The sequence below is a fragment of the Sebastes fasciatus genome, chromosome 19 (genome assembly GCF_043250625.1).
Source record: "Sebastes fasciatus isolate fSebFas1 chromosome 19, fSebFas1.pri, whole genome shotgun sequence".
Lineage (NCBI taxonomy): Eukaryota > Metazoa > Chordata > Actinopteri > Perciformes > Sebastidae > Sebastes > Sebastes fasciatus.
Window position 1 is genome coordinate 17,975,580 of NC_133813.1, and position 23,721 is coordinate 17,999,300.

The 23,721-nt window shown below is 39.9% G+C and overlaps 1 protein-coding gene across 3 annotated transcripts in view; it reads right to left on the reverse strand.

Moving 5' to 3' along the window:
• Positions 1 to 23,721, reverse strand: part of sfswap (splicing factor SWAP) — a 71,313-nt gene that overhangs the window by 8,318 nt on the left and 39,274 nt on the right. For all 3 annotated transcript variants that reach the window (XM_074616962.1, XM_074616961.1, XM_074616963.1), the window contains exons 14-18: positions 21,231 to 21,427; positions 13,239 to 13,636; positions 10,334 to 10,465; positions 9,772 to 9,912; positions 1,800 to 1,872 (exon numbers count right to left, since the gene is read on the reverse strand). In XM_074616962.1, coding sequence (XP_074473063.1) covers positions 1,800 to 1,872; positions 9,772 to 9,912; positions 10,334 to 10,465; positions 13,239 to 13,636; positions 21,231 to 21,427 — 941 coding nt within the window. The remainder of the gene's footprint in view (positions 1 to 1,799; positions 1,873 to 9,771; positions 9,913 to 10,333; positions 10,466 to 13,238; positions 13,637 to 21,230; positions 21,428 to 23,721) is intronic.

The window sequence follows — 23,721 nt, forward strand, 5'->3', positions numbered from 1 at the left end:
TCTAGACAAATAAACACCACTGATATGAGTTTTGAAGAGTGAATGCACCAGAAGTAAAAAGCTAACGTTAGGCTATAAACGAACTACACCACGGTCGCATGAGCGTGAGTATACACAAGGAGACTGTAAAGGCAAACGAGTCGGCATGATGGCGTTTAGTAGTCTGATTTAGCAACTCTTCAACTTGTGTTAACCAAAGACCGTAGTTCAGGCTTCTAACTAAAAACCCATTCAAAAAAGCCATTGGCTGCCAGACGAGGGAACCGGAAGTAAGCTAAAATACTAACTCATTTCTGGGTTTAGGACTCATGCCTGAAGCACTCTATTAGTTTGAATATTGGCCACACAACCTCCACCAATAACACTAACGTAAACAATACAACCTTAATAGTTCAACTGTAACTTATAAAGTTTAGTTAACGTAACGTTAAGCAGCAAATAACGTGTACGAAATAATTCTAATGCCATTATCTTTTTGTTTGCCAACGACATTAATGTCAAAATATTAATGTTGTATTGTTTAGCTTGGTGTTATTGGTGGAGGTCGTGTGGCATGGACGTGATACAATGTATCAAATATAGCACCATGGGTCCTGGCAATGGAGATGGGTCCCAGCGCTCAAGGTGGGCCCGAGCCTGGAGCTAAATATCTGGCAAAAACCCCCAAACAAACCCGTACAGAGTCTACAGCCAAGGAGACAAAAAACACATTAGAAAATAGTGAAACTTTTGCTAACCCAATGTCTCACAGGAGTTTTTGGCTTCTGTGAAGAGCAGAGGTTGAGTAATTCATAAATTCTGGGAGGAACAACTTATTGAACTTAACCTCCGGTACCTCAGTAGAAGTGGTAACCCTCTCTTTTTTTTTTTTTGGTCTGAATTTACACGTGCTGAAAGACAGCACATTAGCTCTGTCTCCTTTCCTCCAGAGAGGTGAAATCCCACATGCAAAGAGATGGATTTTGTCAGGGGGGCAGGTTCGCCAAGGTCTCCGCACTCGTCTGCCGCTCAACCGATATTTGGCCTCTCTCTTCCTAATTTCTTGGCTACGCTCCCAGAAGGAGTACAAAAGGGTGGAAGTGCAATCTCAGCCCCGGATGAGTTGCTACAGCTGTAGCATGCAAACTTTTGTTAGTAGGTTGAAATGGTAGCGTATGGGTAATGATACCCATGTTACTCTGTTAGAGGTAGACGAAATACCATAAACACCTTTCAACCCTGGTAACTATAGCCTCAGGAAATTTACAGCTGATTGGACTGCAAGCTTCACAGAAGACTTCGGACAAGTCAATCTCAATCTTACTGCAAGTGTAATGTCTTTGTATTAATACAGGATATCATTTATACACACACACCTGCACACACATTTGAAGTGTAAATTAATAGGTGGACATGAAGACATAAAACTCTAAAAACAAAGATGCATACCCAAATGCATATATGCGCACAGCCAACTGCAAGATGCAAGATGCAAGATGCAGGTGATAAAATATGTACCGATTGATTGATTGATTGATGATACCAATTCGGAAATCTAGTTATTCAAGGTTCAAACTAATTAAGCTTACTAAAATATATATGCATGGGTGTGTTGATAAAGCTGAATATGTAGATAGAATAATAAAAAATATATAGATTAATTTCCACACATTTCCTCCCAAGAAGTCAAAAACAAGGCAGCACTTTCCGTCCTTCCTCTTCGCATGATGGAAAGACGTTAACAGCACTCAGTTCTTATATTCGGTAGGCTGTAAAGTTCAGCAGAGGACATATTTGGGATAAAAGCCAAAGAACAATACCTGAGTTATTTTGGACTGAACGGAGGATACTATGGATGAGGCCACTGCTTTGTCTTTCTCCAGAGATCCACCCCTGTAGAGAGAAGAGAGAAAAACCAATCATGTTAACAGGAGAGGTTATACAATATTCATGATATCCTCCGAAATGTTCAAAGTTGGACAGACTTCGAGAGCTGTAGACGAGAGAAGGAGAGGGAAAAGAGAGAAAAGAGAGGTGGAAGAGGAACGACATGTGACCTGTAAAATACTAAAATATCCACCCGGAGCCAAAACTACCACATCAACAATGTCAAATGAAGACAAGCATATAATCACGCAGACAAACAGGAAGATGTGCCAAAAATCGCAGGCCCTCAGATTCAACTTCATGTCCAAAGCTTTTAATCTCTCTTTATCTGGCCGCCCCCAAAGAGTCTCTGAACGAGGATCCCTGTCTGATGAAATCCTTTTGAATACTGGGCTGCCCAAAGGTTGCGTTTTATCTCCTACACTTTTTTCTATGTATATATATATATACAGTATATATGGAATGCAGATCTATGTATGTATAGTATGTAAGTACGCAGGTGACATGGCAATGGTGGATTTAATATTTAACACCTCGTTTCCACATAGCTCTGTGTACATATGCTAGTCAACCGGATGTTAATTCATTCCTATGGGAACCACCGTGATCGCCGATGTGTTTGCGAAACTCCTCCTTCCAATTACTTTCGCAAATTTACCTTGAATACATTGAAAAATTCAAACTTTTGCGGCAGATTACGGACATACCGTGTGCATGTTATACTAACTTCCTAAGAATTAGCGAATTAATAACTGATTGATGAATGTAATACAGCTCTATTTATAACTTTCTTTCCCCTTTTTTAGCCGGTTTTCATGAAATATTTTGTTAAAAGACTACTATGACCTACTATGCATGCACTCTATATGTTACACAGCGAGCAAGCTGCCAATGTTGTAGTGCCGTCAAACTTTTCAAATAAAAAAACAACAAACAGAAAACAGACAAAATTAACATTTCTCCCATATCTGCGGTGGCGTTTCTATTCATTCGTAAAGAGATGCATTTCCTTGCGTTAAACACCAGGGGGCGGTCATACGCATACTACGCAGATTTACAGACACAAAACAAAACTGTGTGGAAACGAGGCGGGAGGGTTATGATGAATTAGGGAGTTCCTAAATGAATCACATCCACACGGTGTCAAGACAAGAGAGCGCTTTCTTTGCTCATAAACATGAACAAGAGGAACTTGTTGTCAATAATAGGGCTGGGCAACCAATGTGGTGTCAGCCAATTACAATCGAGGGGCCAAGCTGTTGAGATGGTAGGTAGTTTTAAATGTTTAGGAATGGTTTTTAACACTCAGACCACATTTGTAGGAAGGCAACGCAAAGATTATTTCTTTTAAGGAAATTGAATAGCTTTGACGTGAGCAAAGGAGTCCTGAGGATGGTTTACACCAGTCTAGTGGAAAGTATAATTTCCTACAGCATCACTTGCTGGTACGGGTAAATTTAGGGAGCGAAAAACAAGCTCACAAGAATAATTAACACTGCCAGCAAGATTATACGAAACCCCCAGAGACAGCTGGCGGAGCTGTATAATACACAAACCAGGAGGAAAGCACCATTAATAGTTCAGGACCCTTCACATTCTTTGTTTAATGAATTTGTAAAACTCCCTTCTGGAAGACAATATGGGGCACCCACAGCAACGAGAATCCGCTTTAAGAGCTTTTCCTTTTTTTTTTTCTGTTAAGTTCATGTATATCTGTGAAGCCGAAGACAAATTTCCACGCTAATGGACGAAAAAAAAAAAACGTCTATTCTGCCGTCGGCGTCTAACATTTCATAATTCATCAAGAGCTTTTTAAAAATAGAAAAAAGTCAGGCGCATCTAGTTGATTGAACGCAACGGGTGACAAGAAACTGCAGAACAGACGGCTGCTGATGTTGTAGAGTTTTCCAGCTGTAGTCCACTGAAAAAGTAGGACAATTTGGAATGTGTGTATCTGTGTACGGCAGTCCTTCTTGGGTATTAGACTCCTTTAAATACATAACTTGGGATTATTATGGTACGCTGCTCTAGTTCCATCCCTTGTAGAAAATAAAATATAGTCTTTTGATAAGAAAAAAAAGAAAAGCCAATCGCCTTCTGTAATTGTTCTGCTTATGTGGCCACTCTAATAATAATTCTGCTCTCTGAAAAGACAGAAAATGACTACATACAACCGACAAAATGAAAAAAAGAATAAAGGAAATAAAAGCATTCTCGACTTAACAAAAGGCATCGCCTGGTGATGTGGGATGTTGTTGGACAAAAAAACAATGCTTTAAAAAGCATGAAATTGTGGTTTATGAAATACCTTGGTTATAAGCAAAACTGTCCCTGAACAAAAAAAAAGGAGCCTTTATGTTTATACAAGCAAACCATATTTCCATGGTATGTGGAAAAAGAACATCACAGTTATTTAAGAGTTCTGGGTTACACAAATCTAAGATCCGCAAACAACTTCTGTTCACTAGCTTGCTAAACATTTCCTTGAATCAGTTACACAAATTACCATTTAACAAATTCCAAATTTAACAGCTTGTATTCGGAAACTTTGGGGGAGGATAGTGGATAAACAGAGGCAGGATTCAGCACATAATTCATCCGTATTATCTCTTAAACTGCCATTGCAGCTTCTTTCACATTGTGTGCTTTTATTCATGATTCTTCAACAGTTATTTCCCTCTTACAGATGGGAATGATGTAGGGCTGCAACTAACGAATACTTTCATTGTCGATTAATCTGTTGATTATTTTCTCGATTAATCAATTAGTTGTTTGGTCTATAAAATGCCAGAAAATGATGGAAAATATTGATTTTGTGTCCCAAAGCCCTAGATGATATCATCAAATGTTTGTCCACAACTCAAAGATATTCCGTTTACTGTCATAGAGGAGCAAAGATATATAAATATTCACATTTAAAAAGCTGGAATCTGAGAATTTTTACTTTTTTCTTTTCTTAAAAAAATACTCAAACCATTAAGTGATTATCAAAATAGTTGGCAATTCATTTGCAGCTCTAGAATGATGACCAAATAAATTATAAAGTTTCTTGTTGGAAAACAACAGAGCCTTTTATGGCTTGCGTAAAACATATAAACCCCTCCAAATTCCTCCTTTGAGACCTATAGTGCCTAGTAATGACATTTTAATGGAACATCTGTCCCAATTTGTTGATCATTTTATCAGTTACACCTTTGCCTTTCTTTTCTCGATGACACCACAGCTATTTTGAATATTGCAAAATATTTTGGATGCAATGACAATGAGCTCCTCACTACTTTTGATGTGCAGTTTGTACACGTGTGTCCTTCCATAACATTGGCCTTGAAGTGTTCAAGATGATAGATGATAGATGATATTATCTTTAAAAAAACGCCTGGCTAACTAATACTCCCAAGGATTTTCTGCTGACCTTGACTGAGATTATTCTCTCCATGAACTTTTTTTTTAAATATTCAAGGAACTATTTTTGCAGTCAGACCGTGACCAGCCATGGGAAGTTCCTCTGCCCCCTTCATATACTCTTGTCTTGTTTATGGGAAGAAAACATCATTTTCAACCCTGCAAATCCATTCCTCTCGAAAATTGCTTTAAGAGATATATTCATGATTTTCAGATAAGCTGGAGAGGCAGCACTCAAGAATTGCACTTTTTTTTTTTTTTGCAATACTTTACAATACTTGAATGCCGCAACATCTCATTATGGATTACAACGTTGAACATATTGACTTTTTTAAATCACGTGATTTCCATTTGTAATAATGGCAGACTGAAAACCACTAATCTTTTGAAAAACCAAGCAGCAAAAGCAGGCTCCTAAAAGCAGACAGTGATCACTCAAAAAAACCTTTTTAAAAACATCCCAATAGGACATTTTCTCCAGCTGTAGTGAGGACAATGATGAACTAAAGGAATGCTTCAAGGCCAGGGGATACCCTATGGCCTTTTACATAGTCAGCCTATCAGAGAGCAGTGAGCACAGACAGACAGACAGTCCCTATTGGACAAAAAGCCCAAATTTCCTCAATAGTTTATTTGTTTGACCGTTTACAACCCAGTCTGTGCAGATAAAACAAACAATTACTTAAAAATTAGCACGCCCTACAGAGTGATCCTTCTATTATGGACATCTTTTCCAAATTCCCACTAACTTCATTCCGTCTTCGTCCATTTATATCTTTCCAAACCTTCGTTGTCCACTCGGTGTGCTCACTGCTCCCTCTCCACAGATGCAAAGAAGCTTGTGCACCCACGCACAGGGGAATTTATTTTTTAAATCCAGTCCTTAATAAGCTGCAGTAGTACATCTATAGTAGCTCTAAAACTGAGGATTGCAGAATTGCTAATCGCGCCAAGAATCTTGAGTATGCAATGGCACGTCATTATGTGAATGCAAACCATTGATCTACCATAAAATTCTGGGGTATTGAAAATATTTCCTCATCACCTAGGGCAGGGGTTCCTCCACATTTTTCATGTCAAGGATCCTTAAATTGATACACATTAGGTCACGGACCCCCCGTTTGATAAGATTTTGCTTCAGGGACCTCCATCTGAAAATATTTTTGGTTGTTAGATAAGATTAAGACCAGAATTTTATACCCAACTACAGTTGAGATAACCATAGAGGAAGTGAAACTTATGATCAGAATAGTCTTATGACTCTTACTCACATTAAGCTCACTTCTATAGTGAATTAGTGAAAACAAACTATTCCCTATTTTTCTGGGGACCCCCTGGAACTCCCTCAAGGACCCCATGGAGTCTCTGGACCCCTGGTTGAGAACCACTGGCCCCAAGGGAGGGGACATTGAAAATAAACTGTTCTGCAGAGAAACCTACTGGATTTATACACAATTGAGCCACATGGATTGAAAAGGGGGAAAATCAATTAATCTTGTTTTCTATGGAGACTCCTTAACCTAATGCATGACATATTGGTGATATTCAGGCACTTACAAATCCATTTTACCGATATGCATTTCCAATGTAACATCTGACACTGCTGCTCCGGAGAGGGTAATTGCTTCAATATGAACATATTCGAGAGCTGCATGAATTAGCATTGCCATTTGCTTGCAGTGTAATGGCCCGATGCGACGTGAAGGGCGGCATTTCTGTGCTCCTTTCCCATCGGTCTGTTAACTTTTCCAGCTTTTCTTATGTTCTTTGCTGGATTGATGACAATCTCTACTTCCGCCACCTCCTCATCAACTGTGTTCACTGACCATCCATACTGTACAACGACTCAAAAAGAATGAATTACACCCAACCTACTTCAGTAAATTTGGTACCGTTTCACTAAACTCCAGCTCCTGTAGTACAGTGGGCATGCATTTTGTTTGGAAGCAGAGAGGGAGGGAAAGGTAGGGAGTGATTTTGCCTCAAGTTCATTTGGCTGCAACCCTTGTAGCTCTACATTTTGCCCTCTAATTATCCAGAAGTTAATGTATGCAGCTTTAATTGTTTCCGTGTTGGAAACAGTTTTAAACCAACAGCCCCAAGACCTCAGAAGAGGTCTTTGTGTCCGTTGCCATAAATGCCTTTGTGCCTTACGACCCTCAAGCTGAAAAGATGTTGGGCTCACATCACTGGCTCTTTAGGTTTAACGCCTTAAGTCTCTCTCGTCCGTCCTGGATTTAGAATTCCTTGGACAACACGGACGAGGCCTGAGCTTTGTTTTACCCGCTAGAGTTTCATATTCACAGAGTATTAACAGTTGTATTCAACACATCTTTTTGGATGACAACGCCGTCTTTTGATGACACAATGCACAACACTACATAAAATTGATCATTCTGAAGCAGAAAAATCCACCTCTGACAAGATTTCAAATCTGGTAAACAGCAAATATGTAGTTTACAATGGTGGCGCTGACAGATTTACCACTCAATTTTTCCTGTATTCATTCTTTGAAACAATGGATGCTTGATTTCAGACGGAGGAAGATAAGCAAGGGATAATGTACAGCCAGCCAGTCATTGTTGTGAAATAAACCCCGACAGGGCGATGCACGAGGAGGGGTCTTGCATCACCCTGAAAGGGTCTCGCTGTACACTATCCCACTTATTACACGGCCACTTACTTAAGAAATCAAAAAAATTGACACAAAACGGTCCTCCAGAGTCCGAGATTAGAACTGCGTCCATAGCAACGGTACGTTATACATAGCAGCGGTCTGCTATAAAGAAATAACAGACCGTAGAATGCCGTAATTGACCAATCAGAATCGAGTATTCAACAAAGCCGTTTAATAATAGTAGGAATCTCATTTCTAGCCAACGAATATCGATTTTACCACTTGGAATTACAACTGTTCAGTGTTGCCAGATCTTGCGAGAGAAACAAGCAACAAGGTCTATAGAAACAAGCACAAAAGAAGCAATTCTCCCTCCCAGAAAAAGCCCAAAACAAGCGACCTTAACTACCTACCACAATGTGAGAGAGGGCAGCCACTTGATCACTTCATATATACTGTATGTATGAATTTATTTTGAATTGAATGCATTTCATTGCATTTTTGCATTAATTTTTAGCTTTTAATATTACATTTTTTCTTGTCAACTAAACTTAAAGAAGTTGAAATTGAATTTTTGCATTTCGTTTCATTTTTTGCAAATCGACATAATGTGCTCGTATATCACACTAACAAAAAGAGCAAACCGCCTTTGAATCGTCCCCCACATGAGGGTGAATCCAATCTCTAAGGCCACTCTCTGTTTTTCCCCAATCTTTGTTGTACTTTTTGCCATATTTCACCCACTTAGTAGCTGGCATTGTTGGCTAAACTCCATCAACCCTGCGAAGATTTATCTCACAACAACACTCTGAGCGATGCCGGTGAATGACTGTCAGTCATCTGTGTGTGTGTGTGTAGACAAACTAGACAGGTATAGAGGAGAGAGACAGGAGCAAGTCCAAATGAGTAACTACACTTTAGAAACAAGCAACAAAAAAAAATGCAACCCGCGACTACCAGTCGTAAGCAACTTTTCAGGGAAAAAAGCCCCATGTCGCTTATAATAAGCAGACTTGGCCACTCTGGCTGACTTCATTTTTCCAGCTCACTTGTTTTAAAACAAGAATCCTTTAAAATGGTCTCAACTATGATGGCTACATAGTATGTAATATCACGCCAAAAGACTGAGGCTGAATCTAACATAACCGTTTGGCTGCTTAGCTTATATATGGACAAGCATGACAGAGGACAAAACCTGCGACCCCACAAATTTACCTTGGAAGTAACACAAGGTTGGGGTACTACTGTAGGTAGTAGTCGGCATGGTTCCATTCGCAGCTTATGTTAGAGGACGTAAACACTGTTTAATCCATTCCTTACACTTTTGCTCTTTTGGTTTTGTTTTTTTCCGAAAGGCTAAATGAAAATACACCACCCTCCAAAACTTCAACGTGTGGAGAAATCCAAAGCTTGGCAGGCCCGCTGTGTCTAGTTATGTTTGCTAAATATAATAGGACAATCATTATATCAGGGGGAGGGGGTTACAAACGGTCAATTCTTTAGACTTAATGATAAAAATAACATCAAAAACACGCTTTAAGCAAAGAGTTGGTGTTTGTCAAAAGCCTTCAAAGAGAGGAAATTAATTGGACATCACTTTCAGTTTGGTCTTTGACAGAGTGTATCAGCACGGTTTTGACAGGTTGCTATAATAGCCAACGGCTGTTTGTTCTAAGAGGCAGAGGCTTCACAGACCAGATCTATTGGTCTAAATAAGATATTTAAAAGCATAATGAAATGCAAATTGGTTCAATCTCATCAGTTGTTGGGCTTTAAGACCTCCCACCAACCTTTTTGTCTCTTTAGTGAAGAGACTTTCAGTTATAACTGGGGAAAGCAATCTAAGTGCTTGGCTGGCTTGATTGACAGGCTTGTAGAGGTGTTACCTGGAGTGGGCCAGGCTGGAGGCGGGGCTAGCCGACGGGGACAAAACTCTGCTGGGTGAGGAATACGGGGAGAGAGAGGAACCCACGATTTGCATCTGTCCTGAGGATGACAAGGAGCTCCTCCTTTTGTCAGGAGGGGACCTGGGAGACAAATGCGAGACGGAAACTGAAATATTTCAGATTCAGGCAGTAACGCCGCACAATGCACACTATATCAAGGGCGTGGAGCGCTGTCTGAAGGCACCGCTTGTGTATTCAGCAAAGCCCTACTTTAAATTCATGCAAGTACAAGCTGTCCGTTGCAGTTTCCATCAGTGGTCATTTGGGGATTAAGTGGCTGTCTTGTATGTATGTTGGCTAAATCTACTCTTAAAGGACACAAAACATCGTTCGATAGATATACATACAGTATTACCGAGATTGAACACCTTATTGGTGCACCTCTCTGCCTCAACAAGTGTAATAATCCGTGGTTTTCAGTGATAAAATAAAACACAGCTGTATGTGGACACCCGCGATTCTTCCTCTCGCAACAGACTGACGACACCTTGGTTAGGTTTACCTGGATCTCGAATGCCCCCTGGGCAGGCTGGAGCTGCTGCTGGGATGATGGCGCTCCCGCCCCTTCTCTTCGCGTCTCTTCTCTGATGAGGCGCCCTTCCTGTCCTTTCTCCCCGGGGAGTGTGAGCGGGATCTGGCCAGACGGGACGACAAAGAAAGATGGGGAGAGAGAAGCCATTAAATTACACAAGACAGAGCATGGTAGATGAGCTGATGCATTTGAAATGAAGAACACGAATAGAAGAGGGTGAAAAGAGAGCGATACGACGACGAGGAGAGGAGAGGAGGAAATAAAGCAAGCTATCAGGATGGGTTTTCAAGGAACTTGAAAACTAAGAATAGCCAGTGATGGTTTGAGCAAGGTTTGCAGTGGCACAATTCACATTAAAGTGATAGTTTGGGTGTTTTGAAGCGGGGTTGTATGAGTTACTTATCCATAGTAGGTGTGTTACTTACAGTAGATGATAGTCGGTATGCCTACAGTTTGGAGAAACCGACACCAGAGCAAAGCAATACAGTGCTGTGGATGGGGGACGGCATAAAAATGAATTTTAGCCACCTAAAAGAAAGGCTCACCTAAAAAATTGATATCTGTTTAAGTGTACGCTATAATTAGAATACTTTCACCGCTTTATCTTGCCGTCAGACAGCTATTTCCTTCTTCATTCAGAAGGGAAATTGAACTCAAGTGAAACTGCTTTCTCCAACAAGGCTCAGATGACAAACTCAATTTAGATATGTTTCACTTTCAGTTCAGTTTGCTGTCGGAAAATATTCTACACTTAGACGGATATCAATATTTTAGAGTTTTACAGTACATTGCTTTGCTCCGGTGCCGGTACTCTTGTCTTGTTTATCGATGCTGGGGGCACACCGACAATCATCTACTGTAAATAATGCACCTACTATGGTTAAGTACTAGTAAGTAAGGTGATGAGTAATAAAAACCCCACTTCAAAACACCCGAACTATCCCTTTAAGCCAGTTAAAGACAGTCTAATTACAGTGTGGGCCACAGGACAAAAACACCTACACACAACACACTAGTAAAGAAAACATACAAGATTAATTCACTTCTCAGGTGTCTTTGCATAAAGGGCAGGAGTAGATTAACTTTCTCCACTGGTAAATATGCAGAGCATGTACATTATTTACAGACATGAAATTTTAGAGGAGGTTAGAGGAGGAAATTATAGCCCTTTTCTACAAACAAAGCCAGGCAGGAAAGGACAGCAGAGTTAATGCCAGCCTGTGATGCGGTGGCTAAACAAAGCAGCCTGGTCAATATTGGCCTCTTTGACAGATAAACGGCACAAACAAAGCAGCACCAATCTGTGATCACTTGCTCTCAACCCTTAGTTAATTCTTAATTCAAATGTTCTTTCTCGTGCATCCTGTTATTCTTTCCTTTTTCTTCATTCCTCCTCTCTTTTACCCATTGCATTTGTTTCATTAATTCAATTCACATTCAAACTTTTTTTCCTTCCTCTTTCAAGAGAAGCAGGAAACGAGAAAAAGAAAGAAAGAAAGGATAATAGAGAGACAGAATAATACATTATTTTCTATTAATGTTTTTGTTCATAAGGGTGCAGTAAGCTATGCTCTAGAGGTTCAGCTGAGGTGGAATGTAAAACAGAGGGTGATTAATCATTACGTCCTCAGCCTGTCACATTAAATGTCTTATACCTTTAACAGCAGCTGTACCAATCACAGCTGCTTCACCAACTAAGTAAGTATCTATCCAGAGAAAGCTTTTTTTTTTGAAGATAACTTTGTTTCTTGACTCATCCCTGTAATTTGCATTGCATAAACCATGAGAACGCCAAGAGTTTGGACTGCACGTGTTGTTAAAAAAAACAAAAACAAGTTGATTCTGTTCAAAGAAAGCAGTTCAGTTCAGTTCTTTACTGTCTCACAAAAGGAACATATTTCTGCAGCAAAGCAGCATAAAAAAACAAAACAAAAATACAATACAACAATAGAAGACTAAAAGTAGAGGTTAACCGATAGTGGATTTTTAACGGCCAATATAATAACAATAGTTTGGAGCAGGAAAAAGCCAATAGACGATTAATCGTCCGATATCTTCTTTACTTCTGCAGCAGCCTAGTCAGCGAATTTTGCATAAGCCGTTTTTAATAAATCACTTTTTTTTGTCACCCCGAATTTACTCATTAGTAAGAGAATATCCTGAAGTGTGAATTGGTAGATTGGTGGATTTTGTATTTATTTGTAATGGGCGATGCGCTGTTCTGTGGCTTACACTGTGACTGGCCAGGATTACTGCTGTTGCGCGTCTCGTACATTGTTAAATGCCACTCTTGCAAACCATTAATGTTCGTACATACTCAAGGAGGATCCTTAAGTGTGTGATTTCATTTCATGAGCGGATGGTTATGTGGCTGGATTATTTGAAAGAGAGAACGCCAAATAGGTGAGCAAGTTAAAGTAACAGTGAATGATTTATTTTCCTCCCTGTCTGTCTGTCGTGTTTCGTGGACAAAGATCTGATAATGTTGCGTTATATATTCAAGAGATGTTTTTTTTTTTTTCTCCCGCTCTCCCTCGACTTTGTGTATGGAGCCTCCATGCAAAACGGTGATGTACATGCCCGTGTGGCTGGTGGCAGAAGTGCAGCCGTCGACCGCTATCAGACCCCAGTTCTGCCAATAATGATAGTTTGGCGGTCTACCTCTAATTAAAAGTGCTCCTACCAAGGTTCTGTGTCCGTAGCGACAGACTGGACAGCTGCACTGAGCAGTCTTTTGTCCTGAAACACTCATTTATCTTGCTGAATCTGAAAAGTTACCATGACACAGTCATACAAGGAGAAAATATGTATGTTGGATTGTTGGATACTTGGAGATTCCCAGCCCTGCCACTGACAGTTTTGAAAGGTATCTTACCTGCGGGATCTCCTGTAGGCACTGGGAAGGGAGTGTTTACTCTTCGACCTTGACCTCGACTTCGATCTCGATCTTGACCTCTTCTTGTGTTTTTTCTTCTTTTTGTCTTTGTCCCTCCCTTTGTCCCTCCCTTTGTCTCTGTTTTTATCCCTATCTCTATCTCTATCTCTATCCCTGTCTCTTTCTCTTTCCCTGTCTCTCTCTCTATCTCTGTCTCGGTCTCGATCTCTTGCTGCTCCTCTGGAGGTAGTGTGGGAGGATGAGGAGGACGGGGCCTCCCTGCTGCGATACGCTCCTTTCTTCTCCACGGCGGGTCTTTGATCCTGAGGATACGCAGATGCTGCAGACGACACTTGAGGCAGCACGGGGTCAGACAGGACAGAGAGGGCTTCTTGCAACTACAAACAAAAGGTAGAAAGAATAAGAGAAAAAGAGAAAAAATCAATGAAGGTATTACTTCGACAGACACATTTGGACGCTGGACCTTCTCTTTTTAATTGGTTTAAAGATAAAAAGAAAAAAAAAACAATGCATTGATTACAGTTAACAGTCAGTCTCCCTCTTTTATATTAGGGACATTGAATGAATTCCCAAATGCTTGATCTCCCTATACATCTGTGGAAAATCAATATGGGGAGCCCGTCCATTTCCTGTGTCCATCTTTGTCAATGTTACAGGGTAATACAACGCACATGGTGATGGAAGAATTAGAAAACAAAATAACATTGAGTTTACTCGATATAAGTGATAGCTTCTCTTCTCTGAAGCTTGTTATCCTGAGAACACAACAGGGACTGCTTTTCTTATCTCATTATGGGATTTTTTAATTCCTTTGGGTGCTTCTTCTAATCCTGTATTTGCAAAATGTAAATGTGTTTTGTCACATTTACATACTTTGGTTGGAAACAATACATTATGTGCTTGATTTCTTTTCCATATCGAGCAGTATAGATGTAGCTACAATGAAAAAAGAGGAGATTCAGGAGATCTTTTGTTAAAGGGGCATGGGATCATAACCAGCTGGCTCAGGCCTTACTCTCTTGGGAAATTATAACTCATATTTTTACCTAAAAAAAAGGAAAATCTTTACTCAACTGATTAAAAAGTGTGGGTTACACAACACGGTGCAGCCTTCTGGCTACACGCTGAGTTACAACTGTCAGTTGCAAAGTGCCTCTAATTACACCAATGCCATCAGTGGATTAAACACGACACTAAACCTTCCAAGGTCAGATTTTATCTTCCAGGGTGGGGGTCTTAGATTGCTCCTGGGATCACCCATGTTACATGTGTATGCATTTATGGTACAAAAACAGGCATTTGGATAAAGTGAGACATAAAATGGCATACTTTATATGCTAGCATTAACATAAATGAAGACAGCAAGGAAATTAATGTGGGCTGTGTGACTTCAATCTCTCCAATTCAATCACACCCACCTCCTAACCCATCTGCTAAAATTGGTAAGGAATGGGTGGAGCATAAAAAGAGAGACGGGGAGGGACGGAAAGAAGAAGAGAAGGGTGATGAAAGCAGATGAAAGCAGGAAGCAAATGAGGTAAAGAAGTACAGGCAGGAAAGAAAGAAAGAAAGAGAAAAGTGCTCGCAACAGAAGACAATCAATAAGTATCTAGAAACAGGCAGGGAAGGAAGAATATTTATTACACCTTTCTATTTGCGCACTATCTGGTGTCTGGGCTAAGGGAGAGATAATGAAATGATAGGAAGCGAGGTTTGGTTTAAAATTAGGACTGACATATGGGAAGCTTATCCCAACACCAGGTTGAGAAAACGTCTGCCCTCTCGCACCTGCTCTGGCAAGATATGGAAGTTCGGACGGCACGGGGAGTAACAATAAAAAAAGTTGCAGTCCTAGGGGAGGAGAGGGGGAAGCGAGGAGGAACACACAGGAGGAGGACATTCTCTCATTGTGGAATAAAATAATAAATAAATAAAAATTAAATAAAACATTCAGAGAAAGATTAAACACATATTTTGGCCTGATTAAATTCACAATAGTAAATGTATCACTTAATTAGTATCTCCCGTGCTCAAATAAAAAAAAAAAAAACAGTTTAATTAAATATGAAACACTGAAAGAGACACTTTTACATTGTTAAGGAGAATCTCCTCCTGTTAAATTAGTCTAACAAGCAAAAAAACAGCTCAGTCACAATAATAATCAGAGCAGCGCTGCCTCTCCGTATTTTTCAGTTTTGCATACAGCACACGATCAAACAGGACAAACTCTTTTTTCATTCTATGCTCGTGCACTATCTGACATTGTGAAATAAAAATAGGCCTACGCAGCAGAAAATCTCTAATTAATAAGGAAATTGATGAGAAAAATGTATTAGGGAATTCACAGTGAGAAGCAGGCTCGCCTCCCTCGTGCTCACATTGGCCATTAATTGAGGCTTTGACTGTAAAAAAAAAAGTTTTAAAATCCATCATTGATGGCAGCCTGCGAGAGAGAGAGAGAGAGAGAGAGCTGAGAGCATTCTTATTCCTTCATAACATTATTCTCCAATTCATTGCTGTTTCTCAGCGGTGCCACCGCTACCCTGCCGAGCCAATCGGGGCTCTTTCCTTAACTGTCCTGTCATGTCTGAATGAACACATGAGAAACATTTATGTTAAAGTCACCTATGCCTGACTGACAAAAAAAAAGTCATCGCTTTAATAGAGAGTTGAAGCCAGCAATGTGCATGACTGAAAAGGGTTTGAAAGAGAGCTCCACCGAGGTACGGTGGACAGTTCAAAAACAATTATTGATGCAGCAGAACTGGAGAATTGTCTTTTTTATTCCATGCATTGTTCTTCCTTGACAAAAAAAAAGTGTCATAAAAGAGGGACTTACAAAAGCAAATAGGCATAGGCCTGTAATCTACCAGGTTCTGCTTACAAAGATGCACCAATTGCAGTTTTCTTGGCCAATTCCAATTTCAGTCTGACCTGCTGATTCCGATTTTTTTGCCAATTTCAATGACGTTCTTTCTAAGAACTATAATTGACAACATACACAAACGTTTTTGTAACTTTTCTTTTTCCAATTCAATTGTATGTTTACAACAAAACAGCAAAAAATTTGAGGTTATATGAGCTGTAAACCGTCCGGTTATGACCGCTGGCTGATCGATGGGTGCTTTACTGTTTACTCATGACAGCTTACTCCATCTACTACAGTGCTGACACGTTAACAACATGATGAGCACTGTGGGGAACATGGCGAGCTTACATCAACAGATCCACGTCAGCGCATTTTGCCAACTCTATCAGCATTCACATTTTGTTCTCATACCTACAATATCTATCTAAACCATCCTGTTTTTCCGGGCTTCCAAAATACACCAAATCACAACACTAAAACCAGAAATTATAGGCTAATCACCTTGAAGCCATTCTGATCTCCCTTTACTTGCTCCAAATTCAAGTAATATTTGTTCTTCAAAGTGCTTTTTCTAATGAACAAAACATTACACAGGCATTACACTGTCCCTTGACTATGAACCTCTAGTGACATCTGATAAAATCAAGAGGGAAAAAAGTAAAACAACAACATTGTACTCAAAATTATTGTTTAAAAAGGTGTCATTGATAACATTCAGCCACTAAATGTTGCATTGTCCCTCCCCCGTTCCATTGCATTTACTTCACAGTAAGTCATTGCTAGGCACTTACTGTCAATCTCAGCCATCTATCATTTTTTTACCACATGATACCAACGTCGTTTTACTATTGGCTAACAAGCCTTGTTATAAGTGGGAACCAAACGTCTGATATCTTCCACAGAGATAAACAAAACATTCATTTTGGAGCCACAAATGTATTTAAATGATTACTTCACAATCAAATGTTATCTATGAGACCTTTAAATCTCGTTATGCCATTGCCTTTATTACTATCCATTTCACCGTATCATCCCAGCACATAATGCACTCTCATCTGTCATGTTGGAATGTCTCCTTTTAACGTGGACTGTCCAATGTTTACCAATCACCAATGTGTGATTTGTCAAGTCCTTTAATACTTTGTAGACTGAGCACCAACCCAACATACGTTCACAATCTCTAACTGTCCATACATTCATCTCTGTCACCCATTTATTCATTAGCAGGCCAATGACCTGAATGTTGGTTCAGGGTACGTACGCACGCTCTGATGGCCGCTGCAGAAGTCACAGAACATCTGGAGAAGAGTGACAGAGCTGGCGCAATAGTGACAGGAGCCTGCCCGCTGCCACCTGGCCCAACCGGCAATAGGCCAGCTCACGACGCATCAGTCGGCTCGCATGAGGAGCTGACATGCAACATCCATCAAATGGACAGGCAATCTACACATCAAATGACCTCCACCGAGTCATATTTACACTGTAAAGTGTTTAATATGACAGACAAAGGGCTTTTAAAATATGCATTAATGCAGCACCCCTATGAAACTCAACAAAGGAGGGTTTTAAAACAGAGATACCCTGCGTTATCTCTGGGGCACCAAAACAGTGAACAGGGAAGTTGGTGGACAGAAGAGCTTTCTTTGATTACATCTTTATTTTGCTTCATTAGGAGCAACATTTTTCCTCCTAGGATTCTTCTGTAGTAGTGATGCTACACTTTTGCAAGCGATCCTGATCCTGCAGCCATTCTCCGTTATTGTGAGATGTCCTTCCAATAATGCTACAGTTCTCAATAAAAGCACGAAACAACACACAGCATGTGCTCTGAGCATTAGCGCTGCGTATTGGCAAGAATCTGGCAATACGATACGTATCTCGATACAGGGGTTATGATTCAATATATTGTGATATATTGCGATACTGTAAGCGAGGTGATGTATTGCGATTTTTTCAAAAAAATCGAATTTTAGGAAAACTGTTCCTGTAAACTGTATAAAGAACACACCACCATATGTATATGTGAGTAAAAAAAGTTGATATTTTTTAACACTCCCTGTAACATTCAACATGATTGCACTACTTTTGTGCAATCTGAGCCACTGTCTGCCATAGAGTATCACAAAATATCGCGATATACTCAAGTATCGCAATATTTTTTTACACCCCTATTGAGCATGTGCTGATTTGATAATTTAAAACATTTTCAGTATGATTCAATTTGACAAAGTTATCTTATGTGGTCTTTTCTTGATAATTACTGATACATTTTTCAGATAATAAAATATACTATACTGTATAATACCAACAAAATGTTGAGTTGGCACTTGTTTATTCACTTTAAAAATGTAAAAAGTAATTCTGTCGTTGCCCAAATGTCTTTGATTCCTTCACTTTCTGACTTGATAAATGTTGATTTACCAGCTTTCTGAAGTGGCCAGTCCACAAGTGTGTTGTGTACATCAATACAGTAGTCAACACCATACAACATTAAGGCGTTAAGAAAATCTACATGAACACACTGATTTCTATGGGATGAAATCATAAGACAAACTACCTCATACCTACAACAAAGACAACAAAAAAAGTGTTTTAGAACTTGGGAAAGTTTCAACCCTCTGCCTGTGAGTCTTTGTTTGAAAAGGAAACTATACTCGGCTTCCTTATGAGTGCCGACAGCTGCGTAGTGATTAACTTATCCAGCATACAAATCCCACCTTTTTAGTAATGACTGATTGGAATTGTTGTCACAGTCCAGGCCTAAAGCTGCTCATACATGGAAAGCAGTCTAAGCTGAAGCACACAGATTCAGCTCAATAACAATGTGCGATATACTTTATCTGCTGTGTATACGCGACCTTTAAATGTATGCCGTTTCCCAATATTCACGTGGTATATATGTGACTGATTTACATGAAGATATCCCTTAGCAACCAGACAATCGCTCTCTTAATCTATTATTGCATGGTTACATAAACTGAAAACCGCCATCAATACAGCACACACAGGTTCTAACAGCTGTAGGTGCCTGCAACTTCATTTGCACATAATCAATAATGCACCATCATAGGAAAGAAAACACAGTATGCCATCTGGTATCAACAGACATAAAGATTGAGGCGGTTTTAGTATACTGCGCCAGCTGTAGTAAATGTGATTTTCTGTTAACTGAACCTCTAACTATGACCACAGATTTGACCGCAGTTCAACAAAAAAGTAAGAGGCTGAGAAGAAAAAGCAGAGCGAGCACAAATTTGTCACTGACCTCAGGGTGGACAGGTCTAGCCAGGGGTGTGGACGTTAACAATGTGATGTGGCAAGCTCTACGTTTCAACAGAATTTGTGCTTCTTTATCCACTACCACTGAGGCATTAGTGGGTGTCATTTTTCTACCTTGAATTATCCAACTGCATATTACAAAAAAAGCCTCATTTCCACCCATACCGGTTATATTGTTTATATTCAAGGATTTTAGAATAAAATGTTGCTCTCAAATCTCAAACGTTGGGTGGAAATTAAACAGCAGAGTGGCAGGTTATGTAAAATGCGCAGGGAGAAAAAGTCAAGGTGGGCTAACAAGTCTGTGAGTGTATGCAAAATATTTGTTTAGACTGGTATGCTCTGTGCTGAAATTGTGAAATAATGACATGCTTCTGCTGCATATTAAAGAAAATAGTGGACCTGCCAACCTTGAGAAACAAAACTCAATCATTAATGCTAGCTGGACATTAAGTGGCAGTTTGATGAACAAATAAACTGATTCAAGAAATGCAAAAAATGCAATCACTGGACACGGCATCTTTCCTCTGAAACCATCCTATTTTTTATTCTGAAGGCAACCTGTTGCAGTTAGCCCGGTAAAGTGACTTTTTCAGCACCCCATTTGGCCCCTGATTACAGATGGAAAACTATAACGCCGAGCAGGAATGAGTCTCTCTTTACAAGACATTTGTGATATTCCATCCATCCATCCATCCATCCATCCATTATCTGTACCCACTTATTCTATTCAGGGTAGCGGGGGGGGCTGGAGTCGATCCCAGCTGTCATTGGGTGAAGGAGGGATACACCTTGGACCTTGGACAGGTCGCCAAACTATCGCAGGGCTGACACCTAGAGTAGGACAACCATTCACGCTCACATTCACACCTACGGGCAAGTTAAAGTCAACAATTAACCTAATCTGCATGTCTTTGGACTGTGGGAGGAAGCCGGACAACTCAGAGAAAACCCACACTAATACGGAGAGAACATGCAAACTCCACACAGAAGGGCCCCAAGGCATGATTGAACATGTGACCCTTTTCCTGTGAGGTGGCCGTGCTACCCACTGCACCCCGTGCAGCCCTACATTTGTGACATTAGAAACCCAAAATGATTTAACCCCTGACATGATATCCCAAACTATGGAGGACGAAACTTGCCAAAAAAATAAATAAATAAATGGCTCAATAAATAAATAAATAAATATCTCATTAAATGTACCAAAATATTAAAAATAAATGTAGGCATTAATTAATAGATACAATGTGACAAATTTATATTTCTGTTCATTTGCTTATTTATTTATATACCTTTGTATTAATTCCCCTAACTATCTACTTTTCTATTTAATTTTCCATTTAATTTATTTATTTATACTCACTTTTAAATGTTTTTATGTATTTTTGCATTCATTTTTTATTTATTTTAAATTCATTTTTAAATGTATTTATTCATGATTAAATTCTATGTATTTATTTATGTATTCATATATTTCTGCATGATTTTCCCTTTGTATTTCTGAGAGTCAAGCAAGGGACCGCAGAGCATGTTTGAGGCTCCGCATCCAGGGGTCCGTGGACACACACACACACACACCCTGCAGACCTCCCATTTCATTTTTGATTTTGGCAGGGTTCCGTCCTCCATACCAAACTGCAATCAAACACAAAGCAGTTTGGTATTCTCTCAACGGAACTTGAAATGTGACTTGAAATGATACTTCGGTAGAACTTGGGACTTGCTTGAGATTTGGGCTCAACCACTAAGGATTTAGTCATGATTTGATTTGAGCATAAACATGACAAAGACTGATCCAACTTTATCAACCATTCACCTACCTCGAGCTGTGCCGTCGAGTCTAGCTCGGCTCTCTTGGCCTCAGGCTCCCCGGGGAATGGGCCGCGGAGGGTCTGTAGGAAGAGCGCTGCCTTTCTCTTCCTCTCCGCCTGGAGCTGTTTCTCCTTAGACTCCTTAGATGCCTGGGCCAGCTTCTCCCTGGCTGCGGCCGCTAGACGGTCCTCCAGTTTCTGCTTGGCTGAGGGGCAGGGAGATGAGAGGGTAAAAAACGGGTGAGAGATGGTTGGACCAAGATGAAAACAAAAATTGTAGTCATTATCCCTTTTCTGTTTTTACCACAGCTAGATATATACCTCTATTGTAGTGCTATGCGGGAGGACAAGATGATTGAATAGACAGAGAGAAGGAGGGAAAGAGTGGTTATGCTGTGATTTTCACTCAGCTGGCTTTTTCTTGACCAAATGGTCTTTTGGAAGGCAAAGAACAACAATAGAGAGAAGAGAGGGAGAAAACACAGAGAGAGAGCGAAACGTGTTTAACGAGTGTAAGAAACCAAAAGTATAGAGATAGGCAGGACGAAAAGTGAAGGACAAACAATGAAGAAAGGATTTTGAGAGTCATTTTCCACTCTTACTGTCACATCTAACAGAGATGATGTTAGTGGCATTTTTTCCCTGAGTTTCCAACTCCTGATTGACAGAGTTCCTGCTCTAAATGATAAGGCCTGAATAAGTCTCTGGTGGTAGGGTAATTTCATGCAATCCAAGGTTTATACAGACAAAGCAAAGTAGGAGGGAACATGTGGGTGGAGAAGAGGAGACAGACATCTGAGTGAAATTGGGGGTGGAAAGAAATGTGCAGGGTTTTTGAGAGATGAGGAGAGGAGATGAAGTGACAGAGACGGGTGGGAGATATAGAGAAGCAAGGAGAGCGCAAGAATGAGATGGGTCACAGAGAGAGAACGGGGATGAGCGAGACAGAGAAAACAAGACGAGACCGTGAAGTATAAAGCAAATGCTTGCGGAAAAGCAAGGTATTGAAGTTATGCAACCGCTGGGGCTACTGTTATCTCTTCAGGGTTAAACATAGACTAGCTGCCGAGGCAAATCATATTTGAGTATAGTGGGAACAATAGCCGAGTGGAGCAGAATCCGCCTGTACGCCCAGACAGTGACACGACGCACAGTGCTGCAGGGTGAATACTGTATTTATACACTAATTTCACTCATGGAGGGACATCTTGCTTTAGTTTCTGTAGTATTGTCCAATAAAATATATATAATTTCATATGAAAAGTGCTGAAAAGATTCCGCGATTAACTGCTTAGTCAATTTTGATAACTGATTGATCACTGAAGTCATTTACGGAGCAAAAATGCCAAACGGTCTCCGGCTTCCAGCTTCTCATATGTTAGAATTTACTGATTTTTGCATTATTGTATAGTAATGACTAAAAACTTACAATTAAGCAACTGATCAAAAAAAAAAAAAAAGTAAATGACAAATTGATAATGTAAATAATCATTAGTTAAAGCTGCAATAGCAGTTATTTTTGTCCAGCGGAAACAAGTTGTAAACACTGACATATCATCACCACACAGTCATTCTCCTTTTAGCTCTATTTTTGGTCTCAACCGACTCCTGAGGTAATTATCTGGCTCTCTGGCTGCACAATGCTCCACCATGTTCACCATCTAGTCGCTAATTGTGTCTGTCTGCTGCTTGGTGTTGAGCAGGCAGTGTGTTTTTAGAGCTTTTTCAATGAAAACAGCACCCAGAAACCACACTTTGAGAGCGGTGAGAGTGAACCCAAAACAGTCAAATTGCGGAGAGCTATTCAATGAATTGAAACTCGCTGTGAAGCCTTGTAAAGCTGAGGGGCGCTGTGGATTCAGGTAATAATTCTCTGAAGGTTAGGTTCATCACCATGAGCGACCTCTTTCACATTTTAACATTATTCCACATTGTGATTTGATACATTGTAGTATCCAATGATAGTCTTTGTGATCCACTCAATGAATGGACTACTAAAAGTATTTATATTTACACAGTGGGCAACCGCCGGGTCTAAAAAGTGAAGCCAATGCGGAAATGTCATGAACTTGCATTCTCTCTAACAGCCAGCAGGGGGCGACTCCTCTGGTTGCAAAAAGAAGTCTGATTGTATAGAAGTCTATGAGAAAATGAGCCTACTTCTCACTTGATTTATTACTTCAGTAAACATTGTAAACATGAGTTTATGGTCTCAATCGCTAGTTTCAAGTCTTCTTCAATACAGCATGATGTTCATTTAGTAAATTATGGTCCCATTTAGAGTCAAATAGACCATAAAGCAGGTGTCTATGTTTTCGTCTTAGAACTTTGACCCTTTTTCAGTGTTTTTATGTTTGCTTGTTTATTTAATTTTGTTGATTATATGACTTTTGTATTTGCTCATAATGTTTATTGAGGTGAGATTCTCAAATCTCAGTTTTGATCGCCTAAAAATGTCTTTTTCAGCCTTCTGTTGTACTTAGCTCCACCCTCTCGTGTC